General features: G+C 31.8%; 2 protein-coding genes and 1 pseudogene across 2 annotated transcripts; 2 read left to right on the forward strand and 1 right to left on the reverse strand.

Annotated features, from left to right (window-relative positions):
- The first annotated feature begins 325 nt into the window (after positions 1–325).
- Positions 326–3,503, forward strand: LOC100787111 (NAC domain-containing protein 92). Its single transcript, XM_006583347.4, has 3 exons — positions 326–988; positions 1,753–2,018; positions 2,541–3,503. The coding sequence occupies exons 1-3, from the start codon at positions 835–837 to the stop codon at positions 3,093–3,095; spliced, it is 975 nt and encodes a 324-aa protein (XP_006583410.1). The 5' UTR covers positions 326–834; the 3' UTR covers positions 3,096–3,503.
- Positions 3,504–8,289: 4,786 nt separating this feature from the next.
- LOC100787647 (caffeoylshikimate esterase-like) lies at positions 8,290–12,243 on the forward strand (annotated as a pseudogene).
- Positions 12,244–13,561: 1,318 nt separating this feature from the next.
- LOC100788177 (CRM-domain containing factor CFM3, chloroplastic/mitochondrial) lies at positions 13,562–20,004 on the reverse strand. The gene is made up of 10 exons (XM_041016949.1): positions 19,121–20,004; positions 17,887–18,340; positions 17,675–17,805; positions 16,720–17,064; positions 16,095–16,251; positions 15,725–16,017; positions 15,576–15,635; positions 14,774–14,860; positions 14,270–14,438; positions 13,562–14,015 (listed from the first exon to the last, which is right to left on the reverse strand). The coding sequence occupies exons 1-9, from the start codon at positions 19,862–19,864 to the stop codon at positions 14,334–14,336; spliced, it is 2,376 nt and encodes a 791-aa protein (XP_040872883.1). The 5' UTR covers positions 19,865–20,004; the 3' UTR covers positions 13,562–14,015; positions 14,270–14,333.
- Between the last annotated feature and the right edge of the window lie 509 nt (positions 20,005–20,513).

A 20,513-nucleotide genomic window follows, 5' to 3' on the forward strand; every position in this document is an offset into this window, starting at 1 on the left:
ACTAAAGTATATATATTACGAAAACTAAACAGCCTTGGCAAATATCTGATCAGTTAAATTAAAATTAAGATCATATATGTAACGGTGTGACGGTGTGAGTGTGGACAACATACAAGTGTCAATAATTAAAAATTAATTAAAGAGAATATGGCTATGATAAGTCCATGTTCCCATATTGGATCACTAGCGTGAAAGGTTTTTCCGGTGGGTAGAAATGGGTGAAGGTGGTTGGATAGGATCATAGAAAAATATGGAAATTAATATATCTCAAATATGGTGTAACAGAGACTCGATCAACCCCCTCGTGCACAAACAACATCATATATATCAACAAGTATTTTCCTAATAATTAAATTTCGCAAAATTATAACATCGATCTTTTCACATTACATATTGAATATGACACATAACACACCACATTGATAGAGTCAAGGTCGCAACTTAATTCTTGGTTTGTTCAGTAAATATAAGTAAATCCAAGCAACAATTTGGGAAATCTATACCCTTTATAGCTGAAGCTTAATAGTAATATTTAAAAAGGAAAAAAAAAGTTTAATTAGGATATGATACCATGTTTGTCAAAGGGTTAGCTGTATATTTAACAAAAACATGAAGAAGACTATCTATGAAATGCTTCTTGTTGAAGGGTGAGTTATAAAACCATAAAGTAAAGAGGCCTTTAAAAGCTCTTATTGGTGATGTATTGAGCTTACTTTGAGGACAACTCATTGGTACTTCTCATATATTTGTGGTGCTCCCTCTTCAGTTTTTGGTAAACTAAACTTCTTCAATTCAAGGGGGTATCAAAATCTGCTGGTTGGTTTCATCAATCTGATGGAGGAAAATCTGCCTCCCGGATTTAGGTTCCACCCTACAGATGAAGAGCTCATCACATGTTATCTTACAAGGAAGGTTTCTGATTCTAGCTTCACATCCAAAGCTATAGCAGTTGTTGATCTCAACAAGTGTGAACCTTGGGACCTCCCAGGTAGTTTGAGAGCACTTTCTTCAACACTATTTCTCCTCTTATAAATATACTTTATTACTGTTCATCTAGCTCTCCTTAAAAAATCTAGCTATATACAAAACTTTGGTTCTTAATTTGTTGTCATGGTTGCATGACTACTAATTTGCAAGGGCTTATGTTCTTTATATAGGCACAACCTTTTGGCATGCATATTGATTCTTTCGGAAGGATTGTAACTTATTTTTGAAAAATATTTATGTAGACAGATTCTGAATTAAAAGGAAAACAACACAATGGAAGGAAATTAAGTTCATCCATTAAGAGTTAAGATTATATAATTCTATCTCTTCATAATAATTTTTCATTTTTCCCCCTAGAAGCTAAGTTCCTCAACTGATCATACATATATAAAACTTTATATTCATTCTGGTCTCTGGAGTCTGCGATGGATCATTTAACATGCCCTTTCAGTTTCATCAACCAAGCAAATATTAATCAAAAATGACTTTTTTTCTTTTGATTCCGCTTTTCGTAATATACATATATAGAAGTTTGACCCATTCTACTTCTGCGTGTGGTGTGTGGTTTACAACTCATGCATATGATAATATATAATATCCTAGTGAATATATATATGCTATTTCAACTTTATTTTTCGGTCTATTAATTTGAATAGTATGTAGTTGAGTACAAATTCATTGGCATGTCATCTTTTATACGGTGGACAAAAAATAATTAAATAAGGATCATTAATTGGCGCGTTAATTTCTGTGATGATTTAACAGGTAAGGCATCAATGGGAAAGAAAGAGTGGTACTTTTTTAGCTTAAGAGATCGAAAGTATCCAACGGGACTTCGAACAAACCGAGCCACTGAATCAGGGTACTGGAAAACCACAGGGAAAGACAAGGAAATTTTTCGTGCTGGGGTTTTGGTTGGAATGAAGAAAACCCTAGTCTTTTATAGGGGTAGAGCTCCAAGGGGCGAGAAAAGCAATTGGGTCATGCACGAATATAGACTAGAAAACAAGCATCACTTTGGACCTTCGAAGGTTAGTATATATATTAATGCATGCATCACATTTGACAAATATTTTAAGTTAAATACATACTCACATTATTCTCTTAATTAACAACATTAATATTTTATATAATTTTAAGAGTTTGATGAACTTGCACTGTTGATATAAATTTTTTATATTGTCCACAAGTTGAAAATCATCTTCCACATGAATTTTAAAATAATTATTAATTATAAAAATTAATAAACTTATTATACATATAATACTTTTTGTAATTGAATAACAATAAAACATATTTACACTACAAATGCATATACTATTATTTATTCTAATTCTAATACTTATTCTAATTCTAATACTTATTCAATAATTATTAACTAACCATATGTAAATACTTAACTTATCAATATTTATTAGCATATGTAATACACTTAACTTGGGTTCATTTTCAAGAATTTATCTAGTATATGCATGCATATGCTTATGGGTACATCACATGTTTCATGTATAGTTTGAGAATTAACATTTTTGGATGAATGTTTGCTTCTGTAGGACGAATGGGTGGTTTGCAGGGTTTTCCAGAAGAGCTTGCAAGTGAAAAGACCACAGCAAACACCCTCCTCACAACCAGAGTCCCCATGTGACACAGCCTCAATGGTCAATGAATTTGGTGATGTTGAGCTTCCTAATCTAATAAATAACATTGCAAATTCATCAGGTGGACTCACTAACAACATTTCAGGACAAACCTGCTTCAATGCTGATCTTATTAATAGTGTTAACACAAATATGAACTTGGCCATGAATTGGCCAGTTGCAAGTGAGGTAATTCAGGTTCCCACTCTTCCATCACTCCCATGGCCTTCTGGGTTGTTAAATCCAAGTATTTCTGTAAATTCTTTGCTTCTCAAGGCATTGCAACTCAGGAGTTATCAACAAAGAGAAGCAGCAACAGATCATTTAATAGCATCATATGTGCCTCAAGGAGTGTCCCATGTTGGAACTGACCTAAGTTCAAATCTCACTGCCTCTTCTTCTAAAGTTTTAGAATGTATGCCACAGCAGCAACAGCTGGAGCAACCATTCAACTTGGACTCCATTTGGTGAATCTGTTTAGAACATGAAGCTAGGCATTGTGTAATTACATCAACAACCCTCCAGCTCCCATAAATAAAATGGTACCATTTCCAAACTTAACACAATTGCTGATGTTGTAAACATTGCTCTTCAGATATTATTGTAAGTAGGTGTTAAAATAGGCAGCTTTTAAATTACTGTTGAAAGTCCTTTGATGTGCAATCATTAGGTTCGTTCCAAGTTTCATGTTCTAGTATTAAGTAAATTCAAAGGAATAATTTGTATATCTTGCCCAATCTCTTTGCTTTGTATCCAACCCCTCATTCAGCATGCAGTTATGCATGGATGTAATCATGATGACAAGTGATGACTATCCCAGTATATGAAAACAAAGGATATGCATGGATCATATAATATTTAGATCCATGCATGCCCGTATCCAAATCGATCATATCATTATTATCATATGTATGAAAAACTATATATATTAAAATTTGTACATGTGTTGAGACACCCTATCCAAAACTGAGAGTGTATTAATAGATTTAGTACGCGTGACCTATATTGGTCGAAAAAAATATTGTGACTTTGGATTCATAGTATACCACTCTCCCTCAAATTCAATTGATTTGGCTCTTAATTAGCTTAGTTGTAACATTTTTCAATCTTCAACTTGAGTCTGTATTTCAAGTTTAGACCTCAGAGACCAAAGGCCTTACTTTCATTAACCATTATTATGGCTTGTATCCTTTTTGTTTTTTCTCAAGTTTTTGGTTTTTTTACTTGTTTTAGAGGTTTAGGTTTTTTTACTAGGTCACTTTTCTTTCTTTTCTTTTTGCACTTAACTTTTTCTCTTTTGGGCCATTCTATTTTTTCTCGATATGTTTTGAGTGTTGTTTTTTTACACTTACAAATTTTAAACACCTAATGATAATTTTTTTTTTTCTTTATGTTTCTCTTTCTATCAAATTATATCACCTATTATACTTGTACTTTTCTTTCTTTTCTCTCTTTCTCTTTTAGCATGTCAATTAATTTTGTCAATATATATTTTTCCATACCTTTTTGTTTGGGCTTTAGGATTTTCCTTAAATATGAACTTTGATACATTAAAATTTGTGAGTAGATCTTTGTCCAAGAGTGAGAGAGTATATTAGCGGGCTTAGTTTAAATAACCTACTGTATTTATTAAAAATATATTGACACTTTTCTCTCATCTATTTCTTAATTTATTTCTAACCCACTAATTAATGTAGAACTTGTTCTCTGATAATAACAATTTAATATTTTTTTATATATAAAATGATAGAAGTCGGGGTGGAAATGAGTCAAACCAAACTTTATTAGGTTTGAGCTCGGCTTGAGTTGAATACGCAAGGTTTGAGCTTGGCTTATTACCTATTATAGATTTTTTTAAAAGGCTCAGCTCTACTTACATGAAATGGCTTGGCCTACGAGCCTATTTAAAAGTCTGCTTAAAGACGTTTTTGACCAATTAATTGTTTTAAAACCTAATGAAATATTAACTAAAAAAAGAAACTTATAAAATTTCGTATAAGTAATGTACAAATCCAAAAATAACTGATAAACAAAATCATATTGAATTCAAGTAGTTAAAACACAAAGTATATCAAAAGGAAATGAAAAAAGCATAATATTAAAAAATATATGGATTAGAGATGATTTATACTAATATAGTCAAATAAAAATATTCAAATTGTTTAAAAATATCTTTACAAAACATTCTCTTCTTTGTAAGTATTAATCTGGTTGCATTATCCTTTTAACTTAATCTTTTTCTTTTTGAAAATTTTTCACATACAAGTGAACTTTCTAAGCACTTTATGTCACTTCAGTCTGTCATTCACAATGTCATAAAAATAGTATAAATAATAATAATAATAATAATAATAATAATAAACTTAAACAAGCCGACTTGTCAAGCTTAACAAGTTTTTTTTTATAGTTTAACTTTGGTCTTTTTATCTAAAAAAACTTTTTTATAAAGTTTGAGTTTGACCTTTATAATAAACAAGTTAAACTGAGTCCAGCCTTAAATAGATTGAATCAAAGACTCTTGACAAATGACTTGGTTCATTTTCATCCCTAATCATAAGTGAAGACTAAAGACCACAACAACTTATTAGATAAAGTCATGGTCCATAGTTATGAAATTTTCATAAATATAAGTTATGGTTATTCGAAAAGTTATTAAAAATTGTTTCTTTAAGAATCAATTTCCGAAAAAAAAAAACATTTTTATAATACCTGATTAAAAAACATTTACTTTTATGTAGAAAAACAGCAAAAGAAAATGAACCAAACACAATTATATATGTTGTGTCTTATGCATGAAATTTCATATATTACAAGCTGTAATAAAAAAATAAAATAAGACAATGTATAAGCCGTATTTAGTCTTCACAACTTTGTTAAAAAAAGTTATATTACAAACCAAGTCTGTGTACAATTGAGAACCAAATTTGAAAAGTTACGTCAAATTTAATGAGAAAAACCTTATTTATAACCAAAGACATTGTTATATGAAATTGATCAAGAATGGTTAATCTTGTTGACAATCTAAAGATGGCTAACCAATTTTAATTTTCTAAATGAATCTAAAAATATAAGTAGCTAAATTTATTTTATTTACATAAAAAAGAAATAAATATAAAAAAAATTCACCAGTTAAAATGATTAACATATTAAATGAATCATTACTAGAAATATATAATTCTTAGCTAGGAAGTTATGGACATTTATTAACAATGCAGGTGGGTTCAGTCAAATTGAAGAAAACATGGTAGTGGTCAGAATACAATGAAAGAGTAGTTTTATATCAATACCACACATTTGAGAATTAATGGGATGGAAAATGGAGATATGTTTCTTAGAACTGAACAAGGAAATTATAGTAATTGATTATGGGATGGGAGCACATGCATGGTTAGATCAAAATCAGCAAGTGGCAGATTTCAAACTGTTCATATGAAAGAAAAATGTTGTCTAGGAGTGACTATATATAATAAGTGAGCTTGTTTCCACTTTAGGACTTTTGGAACCGGGGATTTGGATTTTGGGTCATCTATATTAATGGGTGCATCTTGAAAAGATAGAATAAAGAATTATAATCATAATTTATATCAATGATTGATTTTTTCAAATTATTTTATACTTTATATTAACATAATTTTAATTGTTTATATTTTTATTCTTAGTTAAATTCCATTTTTTTCTATAATTTGTAAGCCCTAAGTCCCTTAGTTTAGGGTACGAAAAAATATAGGGGTGAGTTTTCAAATGGCCAAGTGAAAACAATACATACGGTTGGCTAGTCCTTGTCCATGTTTTCAATTTTCAAACATATCTGGTACGATATTTGGTCAAGAGCCATATGGACCTATGTTTTTTGGAGCAATTTAATGAGCTGCAGAGATTTGGATTTTACACGGAAATAGCAAGTGTATTGTTAATTTTAAACTAAAGTAAAATATAGATTTAATAAATAATTAAGATAAAAATATTTTATATCGTGTAAAATATGAATTTAATTAAAATATACTAAAAATGTAAAGGTTTTTATACTGTAATGTATTATTAATTGTGATATAGTTGCAAAATGTCATTTTTTTTAAATAATTACTTTAAAATTCATATTTTAAATAATGTTTGTTTTTTGGAAACTTTAAATTTTTTTATAGAAAATATATAATTAATTTTAATTTTTTGTAAGAACTAAAAATATGTGTTATTATTCAAGAAAAAAGTATATTTAGAGATTTAATCACTCTTGAGATAGTGTATTTAATTTAATATGTAGTTACATTTAAAAGGTATATACATAAATAATTCCAATAGAACTTTAAAACAAATTAAAATAAAAGTACTTGAAATTATATATATATATATATATATATATATATACTCCTCAACTTGAAAAAATTGTCAGCAACACACTTTCTATAATATTAACTAGTTAAAATTTATTAAAAATCATGAGTTTTTACTTTTTATTTAATTTTTTTTTGTAATTTTATAATTTTTTAATAAATTTAACTAATTTGAGCTAAACTCCTTAGCTACTAATTTGAAAATGTGTGTTAAGTATTAAAGAGTGTATTACAAACACTCCTTAGCTACTAAAACAATGGATCAATTGGGCTTTTACCTAGAATTAAAAATAAATAAAAAATTGTTAATTAAGGAGTTTAAGGGAGTGATTTCTAGGCAAAAAATTTAAAGGAGTGTGTTACTATATCATGAGAGTGTAAATCAATCGATCATAGTTTGTTATATATGAAAAGTTTGTTAATTTTTATTATAATTATTTTAAAATCAACAATTATTTTTGATTGATTAATAACATAAAAAGTTTTACACTTACATGGTCAGTAAACTTTTTTCATTATTCAAGTACAATTTAATGATGCTTAAAATTCATTTCTTTTATTCTAAGACAAATATTAATAGTACCTAAGAAATTCAAAGAAAAAATATTTTATTAAAATGTGTAAAAATACGTTATATTATAATTTTTAAATGTATTCTCTTATGATTTATAATAAAATATTTTCTTTTTTAAGTTCTTAATCAATGTCCTAACAAGACCCTTATTCTAATAAGAAATTTTTAAATATAATTTTTTATTGTGTCAAATAATAATATTTTATTTCACTTACTAAAGTATTGAAAGCTAACAATAAAAAAATCATAAAAGAAGAAATTATTTAATACTGAAAATTATAATTAATATATTTAGTATTAAAAAGTATAGGCTATCGTTTGCTTGATTTTATAATATTATAATTATTTAGCAATAGTAAATATGTGTTTTCTTACTTCCAACACATTTTTTTATTCATACAAATCAAACTCAATTAGTAATAAAAAAAAATTTACATCAATTCATACACAATATTAAATTTTAAGTTAGATTTCCTGTTATTATTACTTTCCACACATTTATGTTATATATGATGTATTTTTCATACATTTGACAAATAAGTTAAGTATCCTAATGATTCTTATGCCTAATGTTAACGCACAAGGTAATGATTTCAAACGCTAAAACAATTTGTTTAATGATTTGACAACAAATTAATTAGATTGAATTTGTGGCTTGAATGTGATTCTTTTTTTAGTTGTTCAAGCTTTCAACAATACTTTTTTGATTCCTTGGATTTTTAGAAATAGATGGCATAACATTATAGATCTAACTAGGCAAATGAATTTTGTGGTTGGTCATATTTATAGAATTGAGTTGCAAACGATTTTTCTGTCCAACTTGGATGAGGCACCCGCTAGACGGCGTGCTCGTGAGGCTTTTAAGGATATTCAACTTACCATTGATCATTGCTTGTTTCGGGTATGTAATTAGTGTATCTTAATTCTGATCTGTTAATCACATGTTAAATCATGATGGAAAAGGTTTTTGGACTTGAAATATGAAATAATACACAAACTTGTGTGCTTATACTTAAACCTGTCTTTTATGTTTAATTAGAACTATATATGAGGGACACAAGGATCAAATTTTTGGACATGCATTAATTTGATCACATTGTACGTGACACTAATAATCTACTTCAAACCTACATATTGAGTGAATATATTTCTAACATATTCTGCTCATCCGTTTGATCCTCATGGAACGAAAAAAAAAAAGAAAAAAGAATTTGTGACCTTGTCTAGTTACACGAGACGTGAACAATAAGAACACTTTATTTTTTTTTATCTTGCGCTCCAAAAGACATTGAACTACGGTTGAACTACAAGGCAGTATTAGTTATAAGGGGTTCTTTGTTTGGTTTGTTTCTTAGAATATAAATCAAGTACATGTTTTTAAAAAATTATAATCTTGATTTTAATTTTTAAAAATACATAATATATATACTTACAGTATAGATTTTTTACACGGTGAATCAATAAAAAATTACCACGTATGATAAGTTTTATTAATTTTTTAATAATTATTTTAAAAATATACAAAAAAATGATTTGTGATTAATTAATTGCTAGTGTAAACATTGAAAATGCATATTTATTAAACTAATTTTTTCTACTTCTATTTTTTTCTTTCATAAGCTATTTTTAAAATGTTATCTGATTCAATCAATAATATTAGTTAAAATTAATTTTAGCTTATATATAGAAAAAACTCAATTCACTTTATTTTATTTCATTTAATTTATAAATACTTATATATAGAATAGTTTATGTAGGAGAGTATGCCCAAGCAAATATCTATATTAGTATCTTCTGTATTGATTTGACTGTCTTCCTAGATTAATATCTTCTGTATTGATTTGACTGTCTTCCTAGATGTAAAAATCAAATTCCCTTACTTTAACTATTTGGTGCTCATTTTTTTTTCATATAATAAAATGTTAAAATAGAGAAGATTGTAGCTCATCTTTGTTTTGAAAGCTTCGACAGTTACCATCAAATGGGGTGAAGATGAAAGAAGTAAATGCCTCTCATTCTTATATTTGGTCTCATTTAATTTAAATTTAATCTTGATGACTCTAATTACAGTAGTCATCTTTGACTTTAAATGTCTTTCAGGAATCAATTTACACATATATACACAAACACATTATATAATTTGATCCCTAGAAAATGTTTAAAGCCAAAAGTAACTGCAATACATGATGTAATTAGAGTCATCAAAATTAAGTTTAAATTGAATGAGATCAGATATAAGATATAATATATATATATATATATATATATATAAAAACTTAGAGAGTAAAGAATAAATTTGGTGATAATTATAGTGACTTTCTTTTAAGTTAGTGGTTATAATAATAATAATAATAATAATAATAATAATAATAATAATAATAATAATAACTGGGAGATGAAAATGAATTTTCTAAACAAAAAAGTGTGATAGATATATTAAGCACTTAGCTCATGCATGATTAGACCTATTAGGATCGGATCGGCCTAGTGGTAAAGATTTGAGTAATAAGCATGAGGTCATAAGTTTTAATTTTAATGTGATTATTATAAAAAATAAAATAAAATTTCACGTGTTATTAGTAATTACTCATTAGTTACATTCTTTTTATGCATTCTCTAGCTAACAGTATTTGTGTACAGGTTTATGAAGTGAACTCCAGAGGATTAAAAATATTCTCTAAAAGTTGGCTTCCAGAAAGTTCTCCTTTGAAAGCAATCATTTGTTACTGTCATGGTTACGCAGACACTTGCACATTTTACTTTGAAGGCATGAAAATATCTATGTTAAATGAGAAATTCGTTTTATTTGTTTATGCAAGAAATAAGACAGATACCAATTAAGATGTCATTTTATCTTTGTATTTTCTATTAGGAGTTGCAAGGAAATTAGCATCATCTGGATATGCAGTATTTGCATTGGACTACCCTGGAAAGTCTAGTGAATGATGCCATTGAGCATTTCTTAAAAATTAAAGGTAAGATCTAATTTTCCTTGATTTCAGATCACTCTTTATAGTATCATTGTGTCTTGGATTTTCTTACATATTTGCGAGAAGCTTTCTTCTTGAACAAATGATAAAAATTAGATACAATTTCATAGATGCTTTTAGTGTTGTCATCCAATCAGAATTAGAATTGTACTTTGGTAATGTATATTGACTTTTAATGTTTTAGTGTTCTCCACTTAGAATTGGAGTTTTACCTCTGAAACTCTAATTCTAACCGGAGAATAGTACCAGAAACACCTAAGAAATTGTATTTAAATTTTGTTCCTGAACTAAATTGTGCTTGGCCTTGCATTTTTCACTGTTTGAGTTATGTGTGAATAACTCTAGCGCTTTTTGAATGATAGAACAAAAGAAGTATCAAGATGTACCAAGCTTCTTGTTGGGTGAATCAATGGGTGGAGCCATTGCTTTGAATATTCACTTCAAACAACCTGCTGCATGGAATGGTGCTGCTCTTATTGCACCTTTGTGCAAGGTGTATCTCCTTGAATTTAAACTACAACTATAATTTTTTTATTGCTTAATCCATATGTGTGTACACTAAACCAGTTTTCTTGAATAGCTTGCGGAGGATATGATTCCACATTGGTTGGTGAAGCAGATGCTAATTGGAGTAGCCAAAGTTCTTCCCAAAACTAAGTTAGTTCCACAAAAGGAAGAGGTTAAAGATAATATATTTAGAGATGTGAACAAGAGAAAACTGGTGGGTGTACCGCATCATGCTTGAATTATATTAAAGTTAAACAGAGGAAGTAATCCATGTTTGTTTTCTCTTCTATTAATGATTTTTCCGAGTGATTTGCTCCAGGCACCCTATAATGTGTTACTCTACAAGGATAAACCAAGACTGGGAACTGCATTGGAACTGCTGAAAGCCACACAGGAGCTAGAACAGCGTCTGGAAGAAGTAAATGATATTTTCCCATTGACTTGGTTTCTAGTACTATCTAATTCTCTTGCTTCCTTAATATGAAGATAAATTATATATATATGAAATGCTGAATAAGAAGTCAGAAATGAATTGCACCAAAAAAAGAAAAGAATTCTTTAAAAAACAAACAACCAACTTCCTTAAAACCAAAGAAACAAAACAACAGCAATCAGCATATATCAAGTTGGTCTTAGTTCTCTTGATATTCTGGTGATTGCACGTATAAAACAAAGTTAATGCATAATTGTGAAGAAAAAAAATTATGGTACCAAGTCTTGTTATTTTCTTGAGCTATTGCACATGTTTCTTTTATGGTAACAACTTCATTGAACTATTGCACATGTTTCTGGTGGAACTTTCTCTGTGTCAATGAAATCCACTGAAGAATTTTAATTGCTAGGTTTCTCTGCCGTTGTTGATCATGAATGGAGAGGCTGATATAATTACTGATCCATCAGCTAGTAAGGCTTTGTATGAGAAAGCTAAAGTTAAGGACAAGAAACTCTGCCTCTATAAGGATGCTTTCCATACTCTACTTGAGGGTGAACCTGATGAAACTATATTTCACGTGCTTGGTGATATCATATCTTGGCTTGACGAGCATAGCAGCAGAAAAAACAAATATTAAGCACCTTGGTATATTGGATCGCCACAAAAGTAGACATTAACTTCAGTTTATGTGTTCATGCTTTATTAGGGGAATTTCGTATGGTAAATGGAGTTAGATAAAACAATCAAATTTCTACTTTAATGTTCAATGCTTGAATAGCAATTTTAATTTACAGGTGTTTGGTTGCTTGTATTTTTTTTCTTTTTCAAGTAGAAGCTTCCACAAAAGTTGGTTTCTCTTCTTTCAGTCCAGTTAATTTATGTTCACAATGACTACCTGAGTGTTTGATTTCACGTCATAATGCCATTGCCACCTAACGCACGTATGTTCTACAGTAATAAGGAGTTACTTCTACGTTTCCTACATGAATTTTTCTGTGAATGTATGTAACAAACGCTTATCCGATCCAAACATACACTACCATTCATTGAGGCTGATCACTTTCACTCAACACTGCTTTCTACTTATTTCGATCAGGAAAATGATGAATTTACGCCCTACTGTATAAAGTAGAAAGAAAACATAAAAGAGGAGGATAGTAATAAATAATGTGAAGAGAAGTGAAGATGTAGAAAAAAAAATGAAGTAGAAAGGAGATGAAAGATGAAGTGGTATGATAATAATTTAATTCAATGTTTGCAAGTTTTTTTTTTTTCGGGGGGGGGGAGGGGATGGAGAAAATAACTGCTTTTTTTTCAAAAAGCTATAAAAAAAACCTTTGCATAAAAACAAGTTAAAGCAAACATACCAAAGCGAAAAATTTGGGGGAAAATAGTATAGTTAAGAATGTATTTAGCTCTAGGCATATCAAATATTGATCATGCTCAATCTAGCCTTGGCAAAAATATAGTAAGATGCCAGTTTGTTCCAAAATTGAGATGAATGCAAGGATAACCTAAGGCTTGACTCAGCTTACGCTTTAAATGGGATCAAAGGTCTTCAACATGAAGAGAAATCAAAACTGCCCACTTTGCATGTATTTGTTGGTTCTATTTCTGGTGATGATGATTCTTCGTTAGTACTCATCTATAACTATCACAGTAACATTGCAGTAAGCTTTTGTTTAGGGACGAAACTCAAGTACTTAAAATCAAAATTGGAACACGTATGATACTATTATATATTTTGTCCTTTGTTGACACGTGCAACATTTTCAACTTTAGATTGAAATATAATTTGGCAAATTGGAACATATACTTTTCTTTCTGGTACATACATCAATATAATAAATGCCTGTTTTGCATGTGCAATCAAATTACATTTAGAAATTACTTCATTCAAATTACAATTAAACAGCCTGGGAAGTAGGTTTATTATCTATCGTGGCGGGAACGATGCTATTTGCCAAACTCCTCCGTACCTTCTTTTCACATTCAATGTTTTACCACTAAATTAAATTTCTCTCTTGATTACCTTTTACATGATATCAATGTTAACCAAAAGACAAGTAAACATGGAACGCAAATATGGACAGCAGAGCCAGTTTGGAAGCTATAACCAAAATTGTGCCTCTTATACCATTACATCAGGATGGTACATTTATTGTCTACTCCATGGCATTGAATATCAATAAAATAAAATCTCAGAAAGGCATGACATCATACAAGAAAGGAATTATCCTTTACCATACAGCCTATTACAATGTAATGAAGGATTTACAATAATCGGGTCAAATACAATTGGAGGGGGCATCCAGTATACAGCAGAAATTGTCCATGCTGCTCAAAAGTCAGCCAGCATCCTAAAAGATGATGAAAACACCTGAGGCAAGTAGATAATGGACGATGGATTTTTGCTGCTGCAGGACCACAAATGATATCTAGGCACATCTTTCTACAAGTTTGAATAAATGGAACTCCATATTTTCAGCTCTAAAGAATGTGCAAATAGAGGAAGAACCACACAAGTTGATTTTAGCCTGCATCTTCTTGATTGTCCTACATGTAGAGAAAATTACTGCATTTAATACAATTAATCCATATAAAGGGATAAAAAAATGTCTCATCCGTTGAACAAATATTGAGTACTACAACCAGCCCATTAAACTACTTTTAGCATTGACAATGCAATAATCACAGAGCTAAGGTATGGCATCAGAATTGCATAACTGACTAGATTATGCTTTCCTAAAATGAAATATGTTGCAAATGCAAACAGTATGAGCTACATGATCAAGAGCAAAAACTAATACCTTCTAGCGCAGTCAATGGAAAATGTGATCCAGGAAACATCAATGCAAATATGTCAACCTGCCTTCAAGGATGCTCATCATTTATGAATTCTGAAAACTCAGAGTCCTCGTCATCATCCCAATCACTGTTGTCCTCATTATCAAAACCATCGGAATCTTCATCCTCACTCTGCAAATTAACAACTGGACAAGTTAATTGTTGTTGTAACTAAAAATTACTTTTGTTCTTATTTATTTCTATCAATCTTTCTCCTCCTCACTCTCTCTCAGCTTATAAGTAAATATTCTAAGCAGTATCATATTCCATATTAATCATTTCTTATTAAATTCCAAAACTTAACACTTGACTTTTACATGGGAAACTCAAATACAAGTACAAGGAAATTATAAATGCCATAGCTACCATTTAGAAATAGTATTAAATTGGCAAAAACTTTTTGATAGCCTAACCAAAATAAAGCAGAAGAGAATAAAGTCAATTAACAGAGACTAGGAGTATCTTACTAGGGCCAATTCTGAGATGTCTATTTGGTTATGGTCATCTTCCTCTATGCTCCCCCCATCTTCAACATCCGAATCTTGAGTCATACCCTGGTTATATTTAAAAAACTATGTCAGACTAGCTGATAAAGTTAGAAAATCAATTCTCACATTTTCCATTGAAAAATACGTTCTAACATAAATATGTGGTTCAGATTAATTTTGGTACACATCTCAATCGCATTCATCTGTTCTAAATTAATTCTATCAAAATCAATTCTACCTAGCTTTAAACCAAACGTGCACATAAATCACAATTCTGACCTGTTAATAGGCAGGCAACTTCACATATAAATGAGCAAATTGAAATTCTAGAAACATATAAATGCATTGGGACAAAGCAGGACTAAGGATATAAGATTTTCAGATGTAGACCATTCTAAATGAATTCGAGTCATTTTCTTTTTGGTGAGTGGGAGGGGCCAAGCCCCATTTGGGAGCCACTGGATGACTTCATAAAATGATCAATCTTACATGTTTAAGTTAAATAACTAAAGCAAACCCCATAACATAATGTCAGTCTAGGCACAGAAGGCAGATGGGTTAAATATTGATTGAAGATTCTATAACCCAAAAAAATAAAATATGCAAAATCAGGATAATCTTGGGAGGGTTTGGGGGGGGGGGGGGGGGGGGGGGGGGTGCTGTGTCTTCAAATGAAGTAACAATTTATTCAGACTGTGACCAATCAAGTCATTTAACTGCTTAGGAGTGACCTCTCCTCTACATCAAAATATATCTAAAATTATGATAAGTCCATACTTACAAGTTCTTTTTTCATTTGTTCTATAGTTTTTTCCAATTCAGTAATATGCTGACTCAGAGCCTGCACAATTCACACAAGACCAAATGTAACATCATAGATATAAAAGTCAGGAATAAATATCAGTAATTGTCACATAAAAAAAAAAGAACCTCATGACGTTGCATGGCTACATGACGCTTTAATGCCTTTCCCTTTGTTAGCAGGTTCCTAGGCCTAAGAGTAATTGGACGTTTATAATTCTTTCCACGATAGTAAATAAGAGCAAATTCTTTGGAAACTTTCTCTATTGCCACCAGTATTCCCCCACTCTCATATTCAAGTAACCTTGCTGTGTCTTCAACAAAAGCAACAGTCTTTTGTTTTGTCATCAATTTTACTAGTTCTCGGTGTTTCCAATGCAAATGCATATTCTCGACAACACCATCAAAAACACCACGTATACCTGGAGATTATCATAGAAAGGCGTCAGCTTTGCATTGCTAGAATAGAGCAACTTTTGTACAGTTGAAAATTTCTCACCAAGTGGTAAGTATGGCTTCATTCTTAAACCAACTTTACGAAACATAACACGTTCTTCATCTGTGATTGTTTCCTGATCATAATCAGGACCAGCTGGAACCATAGATGCTTCTATTTTGGCTAAGAGCTTTTCTGCTCTAAGCTTTTTAGTCTGGGCCTATTCAGACATTAGAATGGTATATATGAATAAAGAAAGTCCAATGTTGTTAAGACAACCATAAAAATAAAAATAAAAACAATAAAAAACTATATATATATATATATCAGTTTTGCTAACCATTGCCCTTAGCAAAACCACATACATAGTAGAAATAAGTTACAGCTAATTATGGTGAATTCCATATGCAATTATGCATATATTGCAGAAATAAATTACAGCCTGCTGCAAGCAGACAAACAAACATACATCAGCAAAAATTAAGGAGAAAAAACACAGGCAGGATTTATATTCTAATCAATCAATAATTCCAATCTGGGGACTAATATAACAATGCTAATAAGTTTTATTATATCCACTAATGCACTATAAACCTAGTCCGACTTTCTGGTGATATAAATTATAAACTAAGTATTATCTCAACTCTCATGCATATAACATCTTTATAAAAAATATATAGATACTTACTATAAATATTTTATGTTCAATTTGTCTGACAAGCTTAGCAGTCTTGGTTTTGGCAGCTTCTTCCACCATCTTCTCACGTTCTTCAGGAGATATTTCCCTTCCCCATCGAGCCTGGGCCTCATAGAACTCTGCTAAAGTCCCAGCCTGTGCCGTTGCTTCACCTTGCCCCAATGGAATTGCATCAACTGCTCTGCACCGCACCTTGTCTTCAACATCCTGTACCTGTTTTGTCAATTCCTCTCTTTCAGCTAAAACTGCAGCCACACTTGTTGGAACAAAGTCTTTCCCACGGTATATAACAATGAAATATTTATTCCTTAGCAGCAAGGTCCCTCCAGTTAACATCTGTACCATAACAGGAAAAAAATTAATTTTCTGAAATTCAAATTGACAGAACTAGTAGCTTGTGCTCTATTCTTAGCTTATCATCTCTTAGCAATAAAATGACCTTGGAGAAAAAAGAAAAAAAGAAAATAAAGATTTAGCCACATTATGTACATTCATCCCAGAGAATGTGTTAATATCTTCAATATAACAGATTCGTTTTGTGATAACACTAAAAGATAAAATAAAACTCTAGTGGTGAATGATGTTTTGAGCAAAAATGTAGAAGGCATTTTAATTGTGAGTATATAGTATCCTTTTAATTATTCCTAGCTAGTAGCTACACTTATTTGCTAGCTGATAAAATTAAAGGAAAAAGAAAACCAACTGGTTTGCACAAAGATAAATGCAAAAACAAATTATAATTCTGGTTGGTGACTCTTACTGAATAAAAGCATAGCCAGCTGCTTCAAAGGACAAATAGATTAGATCCAAAAAACTTAATATAAGATTTACATCCAATCGTGTATTTTTACTTGAACAGTCAGGACTTCTATGGAATGCAATGCATTAGATTCGATACAAGCATGAATGCACAAACAAATAATTGCCAAATTACAAATAACCAAACCTTCAGCTCCTCAGCCATCAGTTCATTGTTTGTGTTCTGGATCCCACGTTTGACAGCAATCTTTGCAACTAAACTTTTCTCCCAAAGCTTAAGAATAGCACATGCCAGACCTTGGTGATTTCTATTTCTCCCTTCATAAAATTCAGAAAAGATTTACATATAAGTACAAAGGAAAACAAATTTAATAGAATATGGAAGTGGATGAATCTTACCTAAGGCAAAATGACAAGGAAGTGATTTTGCAAGCTTCCTTAAATTGGTCATCTCTGCATTTGTTAGCCGAGAACGCATCCCAGTAGGAAGAAGCCTAAAAGGTGTTTTGTAACCTGGAACTGTCCGGGGAAGCAAATCAGCATCAACAGGAAGAATCCCTGTACCCCACCATCCAACAAACCGAGGACCTAAACCATCAAGGAGGGCATTGTACTCTGCTTCTGCCTCTGACATATTCTCTGGATGTTCTCGCTCCCTCACAACCACCTCACTCTTCTCAGAGGTTGAGGTTGCAGTACTACTGTCTTCCCTTTTTGAGACATCTGGCACGAAAAAGCCATCACCTTTCTTCTCATTAACTTCCTTCTGCGAGTCAGGCCCTTGGTAATCAATACCGCGATACACCATCATAACACTGCCTGACCTCCACGTAACCAATCCTCCAGTTCGACGCTGCACACTACAGCCAATCAGTCAACATGTTCCTCAAACACAACACAAAGTCAACATCACCATTCAACATACACAGAATCACACAGCAAGTAACAGCATACTAACTTGACTGTCAAGGATGACAAACAAATGCACATTTCAAATGCAACTCACAACTACCAAGACCCTAATTGGAGAAACTTCCCCACAAGCACTTACAAGTGAAGAAAATGGATCAAACTTCTCTCATAAGTTAAAATCAACTTATGCATTTCAACTTTGTAAAAAGCTCTCACTTATGCAAAAGCAGATATGCATAAGTTGATTTTAACTTAAGGAAAAAGTTCCATTTACATTTTGCTTTTTATTGAGAAGTTTCTCCAAAAAGGGCCTAAGACAAGAACCACAATGAAGTGAACTAACTAGTAAGAGTAATATTTGTTGACACCCCAACAATGCAAACACTCAATTAACATCCAGCATTTTTCTCTATCTCTCTTTTCTTGTCACATTATATGTTCGTTTGGAAACCCATTGAGAAGCAAGAAATCGCCTCTAAGATGTGTAAGCCATAACTACTAGTTTCTTAGTAAACATGAAAAACTACATTGGGATGTAAAACCAAACACGCTATATATCACTTACCATGTCTACATTTCTCTCTTGTTCTCTCTATGGGTGTAGATTGACACTTGAGTGTCCATGGATCATTTTCAAACTAGTAATTGTCGTATGTGGTCCTATGTTATGTGCTTATGATAATGCTAAGTGTTTATTATGAAAAAGGGGCAAGAACTGAACCTCAACAATCTCATGAGCCTTCCTCATGTCCTTGGCAAGTTCCTCATGAAACTTGAGCCTCACCAACTCCTCCTTCCTCCACCTCTTATGAATCTTCTCCATCACCTCCTGAGTGAGTCCGGCCTTGGGGACACTCACCCTCTCCCTCACACGCATCCCCTCTCTCCTCAACCTCCGCAACAGTTCATCCTCAAGGGTCAAATCAGCCAAACTAGGAGCCCTAACCCTCCTCTTCTTCAACAACCCCTCTTCACTCACCACCACCACCACCTCCTTCTCCTCCTCCCTCTCCCACGGCAGGATCATCTCTTCCTCCCCATCGTCCTCGCCCACCAACACGGCGTCCGGGCGCACCCACTCCCGCCGGAGAAGCTCCCCCAGCCTCTCCTCTCCGGTCACCGGAGCCGGATTATTCGCCGGAATTTCTTCCTCTTCTTCTTGTTCTTCTTCTTCGGAGGGCAGACCGAGGTTGCGTAACCGGAGGACGATTCTCTCGACGGGGTTATGCGGTTTTTTGTCGGGAATTGGGTCGCCGGCGGTGAGGGGTTCGGTGGCCCTTTTGGGGGAGGGGGATTTGGTGAGCCAGGGGGCGGAGGGATTGGGTTTAGGGGTTGGGAGAGAAGCGAAGGTGAGAGTGCGAAGTGGGAATTTGCGGAAAGAGCGAGGAGGATGAGGATGGTTCAGTGATGAGAATGATGATTTGAAAGACAATTCTGAGAGCTTGCAAGTGTTGGGGAACGCCATTGTTGGTTTGAGGGTAGTGTTACTGTGCTAGTGATGATGATGCATTTTCTTTACAGGATGATGAGAGATAAGAACCAGTTGCAGAGTGAGGCCAAGTGAGGCAGCTAGAGTGCAAAGGAGAAAGATGATAAGATATTTTGGTTTTTTTTCCAAAAAAATGGAAATTATGGTATTTTCTTTCTTTCTCGTAGATTTTTCTGCATTTTTAGGCTTTCATGATCTTTTATTTTTTTTGTTGTTGTTGTTCCACTGAGAATTTTGAATCTATTCAAATTTGTTAGAAATCCTTCATTTTAAAATTAGATGAAATTAATTTTAAATTACTAAACCTAATTGAAAATTGTGTTCCAATTATTTTTTAATGATGAATGAATTTATATTAAAATGTGTATTTCTTGTTAAAAGGTGTCAGAATCATTTTTCAATGATAAAGCAAATAGGACTTAAGTAATGCTGTGAATTAGCAAATTAAGGTTCTGAAATAAGTGAACATCCTTCCTGTAAAAAGAATGATTAAAGGAAAAGAGTGAAGACATTCCCTTTTTTATGGTGTATAAGTATTTTCTGGTAAGAATACCAGTCTAGAACAATTATAAATTTTAAAAAATATATTAATTTTCATGTAGTAATATAAAGATTTTGTTTTATT

This window comes from Glycine max, chromosome 7, assembly GCF_000004515.6.
Source record: "Glycine max cultivar Williams 82 chromosome 7, Glycine_max_v4.0, whole genome shotgun sequence".
Taxonomy (NCBI): Eukaryota; Viridiplantae; Streptophyta; class Magnoliopsida; order Fabales; family Fabaceae; genus Glycine; species Glycine max.

Excerpts from the sequence above, each read along its gene's own strand:
- LOC100787111 (XM_006583347.4), top strand. The coding sequence starts at position 835 with ATGGAGGAAAATCTGCCTCCCGGATTTAGGTTCCACCCTACAGATGAA. Across the intron at positions 989-1,752 it reads TGAACCTTGGGACCTCCCAG|GTAAGGCATCAATGGGAAAG; the intron begins GTAGTTTGAGAG and ends ATGATTTAACAG. Across the intron at positions 2,019-2,540 it reads ATCACTTTGGACCTTCGAAG|GACGAATGGGTGGTTTGCAG; the intron begins GTTAGTATATAT and ends TTGCTTCTGTAG.
- LOC100788177 (XM_041016949.1), bottom strand. The coding sequence starts at position 19,864 with ATGGCGTTCCCCAACACTTGCAAGCTCTCAGAATTGTCTTTCAAATCA. Across the intron at positions 18,341-19,120 it reads AGGCTCATGAGATTGTTGAG|CGTCGAACTGGAGGATTGGT; the intron begins GTTCAGTTCTTG and ends TGTAGTGTGCAG. Across the intron at positions 16,018-16,094 it reads GAAGCCATACTTACCACTTG|GTATACGTGGTGTTTTTGAT; the intron begins GTGAGAAATTTT and ends GATAATCTCCAG.